Source organism: Labrus mixtus, chromosome 4, assembly GCF_963584025.1.
Source record: "Labrus mixtus chromosome 4, fLabMix1.1, whole genome shotgun sequence".
In the NCBI taxonomy this organism is placed as follows: domain Eukaryota; kingdom Metazoa; phylum Chordata; class Actinopteri; order Labriformes; family Labridae; genus Labrus; species Labrus mixtus.
The window spans coordinates 22,630,644-22,641,379 of record NC_083615.1 but is presented as its reverse complement, the minus strand read 5'-3'; the positions used below and the strand labels follow the sequence as shown (position 1 = coordinate 22,641,379).

Genomic DNA, 10,736 nt, shown 5'->3' with positions numbered 1-10,736 from the left:
CTGTGTGGCTCTGTGGTGCTTCTTTTTCTTCATACAATGATTCATGACTGGTATCCTGTTTACACCAGCTTGTTTACTCACTGTGGACAGATGGCTGCGTGTCACCTACACATTCAGCTGTTCTGATGTGGATGCCTCCACTGTAAGACTTCATTACGATGCAACACACCCAGCTCAGTGCACTCACACAGAAAGTCCCATGCCCTTAAAAGGCGTTTTTATCTGCTAGCTGCTTCTGCAGAGGGCTCTGTCAGCCTCTTTGGTTACTCCTGTGCACACTCTACTGGTGAAAGGTGGTATTACAGTTCCTCCTCATCTAAGTAGAAATTGCTCAGACTTTTTGTGTTTACTTTAATTAAATTGTGTCTGGGTGGGGTTAAAAGTTTTTCCTGTTAAAAAAATAAATACAACTAATATAACACAAAGCAGGCAACAGCCTACCACATATTTCCTTTTATTACACATTTGAGTGTCCACATGGGATTTGAAATAATTCTAAATTAAATTAAGAAACCGGTGGGTGTAAGTTAGTAAAACATTGAGAGTAAAACATTCTTCTAACTCTGTTCATCTCAAAATTAATCCATTCTGTATCCTCCTGGTGAACGACCAACTCCAGCCTCTCGATATTTCAGGAACCAATCACAAAGCCTTATGTGAACATTGACCTCATTTGATTGGCTACTACTAAGCGTCATCTTGATTCTTACCCGGAAGTTTACATTTTGCTGTCACTAGAAACAGGATGGAAACAGTACCTGCTGTTCTTTAAAAGGTTAGCGGCATGCAGACGCATTAAGTGATTCTTTTATAACGCCCAGCAATAAGAAAATGGTCTTTCATGGTCTAATATCATCAAGTGTTTAATATAAAGGTCCGGTCTTTGCAGAGGTGATACAGCTAAAGTAATGCTCTTTACTAGCTAGTGTGAGCTTAGCATTTAAGCCCTAACCATAGACATCATGAACTCTGGAGATAAAAGGCCATCAGTATTTTATACAGCTTTTTAACGTAAGCTGTCATCGAGTAAATATGACTAAAGACCTTTAACGTTATCATATCACTTTCTGACTTGACTGAAATTACTTTTGACAATACTAGTGTGTCTTTATGTTGTTATACTGCTATATTATATGAATTATACATTACATATGTACATGTCCTCTGGATGACAGATTCCCATTCTTGGTGAGGGACCTTCAGGTGTTTGATTGTTGAAAAGAGAGACCTTCATTTTAAATAAGTTGATATAAAATACTGACAGCCTTTCTTTTAGTAAGGACACAGTACAGCAAGACACATATGACAAATAACAAGACCTACAGATGTTTTAGGATTTGTACACATTTTCCTCTATTTAAACTTGTTGTTGTTTTTCCTAAAGAAAAATAATGCAAGAAACAAAGTGTCTGGGTAGAATTAGAAACAACTATTATTTCTGCAAATTCTCTTGAAATATAAAATTAATCTTATTGTTGTATAATTACTCGAGTGTATTTAACAAAATATTTATTCTGTGTTCTGGTGGGTTATCTTCATAATATAACTCCATTGCCCTTAAACATTAAGACACTGACGTGTTTTGTTTGTTCTTCCACAGAGTGCCGAGCATCATGGGGAACACAGAGAGTGTGGTGGTGCAGAAGCGACTGGCCCGCTTCCGCCCAGAGGAGCGGCCTGTGGTTGAGGGGGTTTTCGACAAACTCCAGGGCAATACTGGGGGTGCTGCGGGATCCTCAGGGAAGACAGTCACAGGAAAGGCCATGACGCTTGAGATGCTGCAGGTGAGACTTGTGAAGCAGTTAATGGACCAATCATACAGGTTCAATTCAAGAGAGTGTGATCATAAGCAGGGCAAATAATACAGAAGATTTAAACAACTATGCACGTTAATAATTCAAGTGCTCGGGCTGTTTTGAGGGAGCACAGAGGGGAGGGGGTGGGTGAAGACGGAGCACTGAGGGCAGGCTACTTTCAAAACCATGATAGTTTATTTTTTATTTATTTATTTATTTTTAAACATTTTTATTGTACTTTTAACTTTTAAACACACGTACAGACAATTCAAACAGTACAACAGAATAAACAGCACACATTGGCCACAAATTACATTTCTCATCTATATCTCAGACACATGGTACACCCCATACATTATAGACAAAATAGTTATGCCTGTAACCACAAAGTATGGCACGAGGAATGCCATGGCATCCAAGCTTGTGCAGGAAACAGTGTATAATAACACAGTTGACAATGAGGCAGCATTTTTTTTTCTTTTACATTGAAACATTTTTAACATTAAAAGCAATGTCTTTTAAGCAATATTAGAAAACAACGCATAAAATAAATAAAGGGCATCAAATAAAAAATTAAAATACATTTGAAAAAATAAATAAAAAAAAATTTCTGCCCTATGACCCAAAAATATCCCTTTGTCTGTTTTCTGGGCTGTAATCCATCATTCCCTTACCATGCTAGTTTTTGAAAATTACCAACCCTGCATTTAAAGAAAACAAATCAAATTTGCAAAGACCATGAAGTCTGTCAGGCTTTTAAAGTAATGTTTAAAGAATGCTTTACCGTTTTGATTTAAAAAAAGAAGAGAACATAACCACCCTATTTGCAAGAGTACTACTCTCTTATTACTACTACCAGAATGTTGTTTCTGCCAATCTATTGCCTGCTTATAATCACCTCCTCTTTTTGTCACTCTTAGTCCTCGATGGGCGGCCTGGCATCTGACTCCATGGTCAGGAGGATCTACCAGTGCATGTGCAGTATTGACCCTGGACTGGCAGCAGCAGGATCATCTGGGAAGACCAGCACCCCTTCTTCCTCTGGAGTCATTCGAGAGCAGTTGGTCATCTTTCTGGCAGACACGCTGCGAGGCACTGCAGAAGAACGGGCTCCTCTTGTTATGGCCATGTCACAGTGTGGCGTCGCAGTGCCGTCAGCCGTCACATGTGAGCAGGTAGCAGAGGTGAGAAGACGGAAATATGACACAGGCGGTAATGTGTCAACTTCTCTGGCAGTTTTCTTTTACTCTCTACTTGATATCATGGTTTGCCCTCTCCCTTTGTTTATAGTTCCTACAGGACCTGATTTCTGCTGTAGTTCAGATTCTGGTCCACAGAGGGCGTCTGCAGGGCTGGCATCCAGAGAGAATGGGTGATGGTTCACTGGGTGTCAAACTACTAGCAGAGCAGATGTGTTCTGAACTCAAACCCTCAGGTAATAAACTATTAAAACTGCTTGATTAACCAAAACTGTCCATCTGGTAAGAATGCATGTATAAAAATTCCATTAAAACACTAAACATCTGTGAAGTTTATAGAATATATTATTAGTTAGGAAGTGATGCTCCTCTCTTCTCTTCTCCTCTCCTCTCCTCTCCTCTCCTCTCCTCTCAGATCAGGGACTTTGTGATGTTTCGTGTCTAGAGGACTGGATCTTCAGGGTCTCTCAGGTGTCATTGTACATTGAGATGCTGGTAGCTGAGGGCCTGAATGTGTCCCTGAGCGGCCGGCCGACCCCCACCCTACTGCCCCCCTGCAGAGAGACACCGTGGAAAAACTTGAGGTGTATGCTGGACCTCCCTACCTTAATGTTTCTTGCACCACAGGTGAGAATACAAATGTATATACATCACATTGAGATGTTTCTCAAACTCTTTCTTTGATTAGAGTAAGTAGTATAAAGCTGAACGTGGCTCATCTTTCACTACAAAGTAAAGAAAATGTATTTACTGTGCTGAAATTTAAACACTCTTTCATTGTGTCAATATCTGAAGTTGCCAGACAGCTACAGCGCCCCCTGGAGGCTTGTGTTTTCCACACAGCTGCATGGAGAGAGCTTTACCCGGATGGTGGCCGGCCTGATGAAGCGTGGGCCCACATTGCTGCTTCTCAAAGACACAAAGGGACATGTTTTTGGCGGCTTTGCATCCCACGCCTGGGAGGTCAAACCTCAGTTCCAGGGTGAGAGAAGAAACCTGGTCCCTCTTAACACAGAGCACTTTCATGATCAACATGAAATATTAAGCAAGGAAACAAATGTTACTTCATATAAATTAAGAAATACAAATATTCCAGTTCACTTCTCATCATTTGGAGATAAGTGATAACAGACATAAAAGTATTGCAGTGAAGCAGCTGTGATAGGGTGAGCTTGCAACCTTGAGCTATAGCTTGCAAGTAGGCATATTAAATTACCAAAGTAACATGTATGTTGATGCTTTTAATTAATGACTTTAAGTCATAATTTCTCTGTATGGTGAAGCTGATATAACCCAGACACACAGGTTTTTTATAGCAGTGATACTCGGGTTATTCATTTATAATCCTGTGGTAGAAAGAGTATTTTCATTTTTGTTTAGGTCGAAACCCCAGATCAAGACTGCTGTGATGAAAGAGGGCATTGAGGAAGTAATACTAATTGTTTGAATAATGTGGGCAGTCATTTGACTTTTCTCTCAGCTCATTATAATTTGTGTGTGTGTGTGTGTGTGTGTGTGTGTGTGTGTGTGTGTGTGTGTGTGTGTGTGTGTGTGTGTGTGTGTGTGTGTGTGTGTGTGTGTGTGTGTGTGTGTGTGTGTGTATGTAGGTGACTCCAGATGCTTCCTGTTCACGGTGTTTCCCACACTGAGAGTTTATACGGCAACAGGATACAACCAACATTTCATGTACCTCAACCAGAACCAGCAGACCATGCCGAACGGACTGGTGAGGCTGCACTAGTTCACCATGGGGGAACTGAAATATTACAGGAAGTAAAAAAAAAAGAAAGAAGCTAATTCTTATTAAGCCAGTGCACTGAGTGTAACTATAGTAGGATTGCATCAACCCACAAGTTTCTGATTCAGGGGACAGAAGAATCATTAAGTTCCTTTGAGTGAACAAGTTCTGTGAAACATGCTGTTCATATCCACCCAGCTCCAAACAGCAGAGTGACACAGAACACCTCTAATCTCAGCCAATACTAATCCTAAACATGCATTTCCATGACCTTTAATGTAAACTGGGCCTGTGTGTGCCAGTGCAACGAGGAGCAAACATCAGACACTGTTTCTCTAACCCTAAACATCAGCTCTCCCTGTTGGACTGATAAGGCAGCTTCACACATGATGTATAAAAGCTGTAAAAAGGGTCTTAGAGAGCCTGAGGAAGATGAGGACCAGTGACTGGAAACAGGGAGATAGACCAAAACAATCCTGATGTATTGAGACTCCTCCTGGTACGGACATGTATAAAAGCTTCTGTTCTGCACATTTATGCACAATTTAACACCAGCGAGCATAGACAACATAGTCAACATCACATGTGCTGTATTTTGTAATTTATGTTGAATTACCTGCTACTAGTCAAGATGTGTCCTTCATTGAAAGAAGACATAAGGGTTGAGAAAGCCACAGTAAGAGACTCGTTAAGGTTTTATTCTCAGGATTGTATGGAGAAATAAAAACAGGGCTCAAAGGAGCATGAATATTTAATATGTGCTATGATAACGTTAAGAGAAGATCTTATTTTTCTTTTGTCGTTTCCAAAAAGGGAGACAAATTCAAACAATGCAGCTTTAAGGGGGAATTCTGTAAATGTTTGTCTTTTGATTAACTATTAATGTTGGTATTAACATCATCACCTTCCTCATTGTAGGTTTCCACTGACACACTTAATGCTTTGGCTTCTGTTTTCTCACATTTTAATCAAATGTTATTTCAGAGGAGGATAGTGCAGCTGAATTGTAGAAATATTTCGATGGACTAAAGTTTTGATGAAGTCCTGATTCCACTGTTTATTTCTCAGGGCATGGGCGGTCAGCATGGATACTTTGGCCTGTGGCTGGACAGTGATTTTGGCCGGGGTCACAGCCGTGCACGGCCTAAGTGCACCACCTACGGCAGCCCTCAGATCTCTGGAGAGGAGGATTTCACGCTGGACCTGATGGAAGTGTGGGCGGTCGGCAAACCCCCAGAACCAGAGGAGGTCAGAGGAGTACTTGGTCTTGGGTTTCTTTTATTCATTAAGTTTTGGGTTCTTTGTTGCACATCTGTCTCAAAAGAGGCAGGGGTACAAGGGCTAGGTGGGGTATGAAATGCTCGGTCAGTGGGTCGCGCTCAAACTGAGGCTAATGCTGTTTCATTGTATGCTAGTTTTGCATTATGGAATAAAAAAAAAGAGGAAGACAAAAGTCCATATTCAGTAAAATTATAACAATACTCTCAATCCAGTTTATTGAGAAGTCAGTCAGAGGAGAGCATGCAGATCAGGCTTGTACAAATAGAGTACAAGGACATTTGGATTCCATCATTTTTTAGACTCTGAGTCAGCTACAGCTATCATGATGTCGGATTCCTTCCATCTGACCGTTGCTTGTTAATGCAATATCTCTTCAAATCTGCGGGGGATATCTTCTAATGCTGCAAGAATGTCCACATTATCTCTCGGATGAACTGATATGATTTAGGTGGTCAAAGGAAAACGGTTACACGAGCACTTTCATCGCTCAAAGAAAATGTTTAGGCCAAACACGAATCCAGTTATTGTGACAAATAATTATTAATTAATGACTGCTATAGTCAACACAAAGCAAACAGCACGTGTTCATAATAGCGTAGGATGAAGATTTCACTTATTTGATCAGTCTCTAATCTGCTTATCAATAATTATAATTACTACCCAGAGACATCATCGGGTTCTTGAAACTTTCCCTTTCATTGTGAAACGTCATTGTGACATCTGAAGACTACAAACAGGCAAAATCTTTAAAGTTATTTTTTAGTTTTTCTCTGTCCGAGCCACAGTTATTTTCTTTATCTTTTTTTAAGATTGATTTTTGGGCATTTTGTGCCTTTATTGGAGAGTTAGGACAGAAAAGGAAAGGAGCCACAGGTCACATTTGAGCCCGGGCCGTCCACTTGGAGGACTACAGCATGCTCGCACTAACCACTGCGCCACCAGCGCCCCAGTTATGCTTTTTTAAAAATGTACATTACACTTGAATAGCTTATGACTATGTGGCGGTAATAAAAGGTTAATATTATACCGTTTCATTGTGTGAAGAATTAAACCCCATGGTCGAGCCATCCACAGGCCCGTTTTCTTATCCCACGTCTGTCTGTTCCTGCTGGTTTTCTGACCATTGTGTGAAACCAGCAGTGTGTGTGATCCACTCCAGCTCACACGTGTCTACTCCTGCCTGCACAACCATAAAGTCTCACCATTTACATTCAGAATAGCAGTCAAACACTGCAGTCAATTAAAGGAATCATAACAGAAATGTGAACATGATTCAACAAAGACAGCTTAAATTTAGCAGTTTCATGTTGAGTATCCCTGCATCTATTGCGCCATCAGAAAAGGCAGATAGAGTCTGCAGGCACATCTTAAAGGAGAGATGCATGGGACAGGGCGGCATACAACCATCAACTTTTGCTTCCTCCACAGCTGTCATTAAGGTCATTTATTCATTTATGTTATCTAGGCATTGTAAAGGTAATGTCTCACGTACACTAACAGGTGTACTGGTGTGCCAGGAGAAGTGCTTGCTCCAGCCCACAGCAACTTTAAAACTGCCTGTCTCCTGCGTGATCCCAATCCCCATGCAGCCCTCAACTCCCCCCATGACATCTTTGTATGCTTTGTGTTTCAGGGCGAAGAGGGGCAGGGAAAGAAGAGTATCCTGGATGTGGATCCAGAGGTCCAGGCCATGATGGAAATGGCTGGGAAGACTCTGCACAGTCAGGGTCTTAGAGAGCCCGAGGAAGACGAGGACCAGTGACTGGAAACAGGGAGATAGACCAAAACAATTCTGATGTATTGAGGCTCCTCCTGGTACGGACACGAGTATAGATGTAATCATCTGACACGGCTGAATAACCGCCACTTCTGACTTTAAGACACGCCTCTGATACCCACAGTGATTACAGGTTTTCTGTCTTTCATCATGCTCAGACACTTCTGCTCCTCTTAATGACCCACGAGGCTTCTTGTGTAAGATGGTTTTTCAAATCGTAGTCTTACTTACAATTCTTGACCACAGATGAGAGTTGGAACATATGTCACCTGGTAAATCAAACGTTTTCCTTTCTCCCCTAATCACAAAGGTTTGGTTCATCACCTGCATTACCGGTTAACACATTTGTACAACATTTTCAAACAAGAGTTCTCCATGGGTCTGCTTTCAATGATGAAGGAATCCTCTTAGAATAACTTAGGAAAAATTTTAATTTGAGAATCAGAACTTCTGCGTAAATGTGTTTCTTGCTGAAGCATTGAAAATCCCTGCGTCAGGGTCTCCAGTTTTTATTCTGAGCTGTTGTTGATAATTATGAGTATTTAATAAACTTATGAACTTCTTCCAAAGTGATACATTGAAGTTATTCAGAGAATTCCTCAAATACAAAGCAGTAAAGGGACTCTAAATACTTCAACTCAAACTGTGGAGAAGCTTTATTTATATATATTATACAAACCACTCTAGCAGACCTGAATGAGTGTATGTCTGAGATAAGAAGGACCTGGGATCTGGGTCTGTTATAGACCTGACATATAGTACCAGGTGATTTCAATCAGGTTTGATGTGTACAACATTGTCTCAGGTGTCTATTTTTATTTTATTTTGTTCAATTGTTAATTATTGTCTTGTCATCTTTTTGGACATTTTAGAAACAGTATCTAAAGGAAGTCCAGACAGGTTGGCCCAAAAGGTTTGACCTGTTTATGATAATTTTCCTGAAAGCTTGGAGCAGAAAAAAAAACAGCAAGAGACAGCGACAAATGTGCTCTGCCTCACTTGAGAGTCAGAACGGGTCCACATGAGAACGTCATTCGTCATCTACTTTTTCTCTGCCATTCTTGTGTAATGAGTCTGAAGAAGTCTTACGTCATGTGCAGTTAGTACTTGGACAAAGAGCAAGCAGATATGTGACCAGTGAGGTGACAAGACTGACAGGGAGGATCATCCAGTGTATTTATATTAAAGTAGAATATTTAATTTATGACTTTTGTCTGGGATGTACAGGGCATTAAAAAAACCCTGCTTCTTAAAGATTACCTCCCCTACCTTAAAGTTCATTTCACTCTGTGACAAAGATATCACAACATTTAACAGATCTGGGACCCTGATATGATGCGACACACCCCAGACTCAAATGCAACCATACAATGTGAACCCAGGACGATGCATCAGTCATAAATCATTTTCTTTAAGGTCCTGTTTAGACCTTTATGCAGTAGTATTATCAGTTTGTACAGTAGTGCTGTAGAAAGTGTGTGTAAAACCAGTTCAAAAATAGAGCTTCTGCAGTGGTACACCAATTAAAGTGCAGGGACCAGAGGAGAGTTTCTTCATGCTTTATTTCTCAACAACTTGATTCCACTTGTGACAAGCGTAGTAGTCAGATGATTTAACTCTTAAAGAAAAAGGAAAACAATAATCAGGGCCACACCAGTAAATCAAATTAAGTAGTAACTAAACAATCTCATAAATGCACAAAATCATATATTTACACATCAAGTACTCACTCAAATAATGCAGCTATCAGAGTCACAATAGAGTTGTCAGCCTGTCATGCAGCTCAGCAGTGTGAAGCAAACAAAAGGAGTGAGCATGGCCTGCTGCAGGCCTCTTAATTGCTCAGGTGTGGCCTGATTGGTTAAGACTAGGCTTAAAGGGGAAGTGGGATCTGCAACAAGTGCTGTTGAAAATGTGTTCATTTTCTCTCAGAGTAATTTCACTTGAACACAGTACCTAAAGTTGACTGAGGACACTATGTGTGTGTGTGTGTGTGTGTGTGTGTGTGTGTGTGTGTGTGTGTGTGTGTGTGTGTGTTGATGTGTCTTATATTTCTTGGTTGACATTGCCCATTAGCTCAGTCAGTGTGTCTTTATTTGAACATGTGTGACTGTATAATGTTGTCTTAACAAGAAGAGCTGCATATTGAGATCTCTTATTCTGTTAGTGAAAAACAGCTGCTCAGAGTGTGAAAGGCTGTATTCACCTCCTGATCTGCTATCATGCAAATAACTGAGGAAAGTTACACATGCAAATCTCTGTCATATAATCCTACAGCAGTTCACACGAAGGAGTGTAGGACACAGCCCCATGCAGAATGTGTGTACTTGTTTTTATATTTGTGCATGGGAATTCTTTATTTAGAGAGATGGATCTTTTTTTCAGTATATATAGTATTAGATAAACGCCCACTTCAACTCAGTGTGCTTTTCTTTTCTGATTGGTATCTGGTGCTCTGGTGATTTGACATTATCCCATTGGCGCTATACAAACAAATAAAGATTGATTGCTTTAACCTTTTTCTAAAACTCTTGAAGCTTTCTTGATGCCAGAGCTCCTCACAGCTCATATAATATTCTACATAAGAGGTTCCTTACCATTTTGTCTGCTTTTGGAGAGTTACTGTGCCACAGGGTCGGTCAAAGAAGAGGTGTAAACAGCAAACAGTATTTCACATTTAATTGGACAAAGACTTACATTGAGTGAGTGATATGCCTGAGACGGTTATAAACTTTTACTTTTGTAAACTATTCAATATTCATTTGAATAACGATGCAAATGTAAAGTCTAGCTGAAATAACCGCCCAGCTAAGTTTATAATTAAGCTCCAGGCTCCACAGACCAAGACTTTAATGCAAATGTAGGCTACCAGTAGCCCGTTTTATTGCAATAAACCTAATCCTCTGTTTAGATTTTAAGCAATGATTTTCTGTATTATATCCTGT

General features: G+C 40.3%; 1 protein-coding gene across 1 annotated transcript; it reads left to right on the top strand.

Moving 5' to 3' along the window:
• The first annotated feature begins 1,602 nt into the window (after window positions 1-1,602).
• meak7 (MTOR associated protein, eak-7 homolog) lies at window positions 1,603-10,311 on the top strand. Its single transcript, XM_061036436.1, has 9 exons — window positions 1,603-1,784; window positions 2,717-2,980; window positions 3,087-3,231; window positions 3,411-3,622; window positions 3,791-3,977; window positions 4,603-4,721; window positions 5,802-5,981; window positions 7,648-8,863; window positions 8,909-10,311. Exons 1-8 carry the CDS (start codon window positions 1,614-1,616, stop codon window positions 7,774-7,776), a joined length of 1,407 nt encoding a protein of 468 aa, XP_060892419.1. The 5' UTR covers window positions 1,603-1,613; the 3' UTR covers window positions 7,777-8,863; window positions 8,909-10,311.
• The last annotated feature ends 425 nt before the right edge of the window (window positions 10,312-10,736 follow it).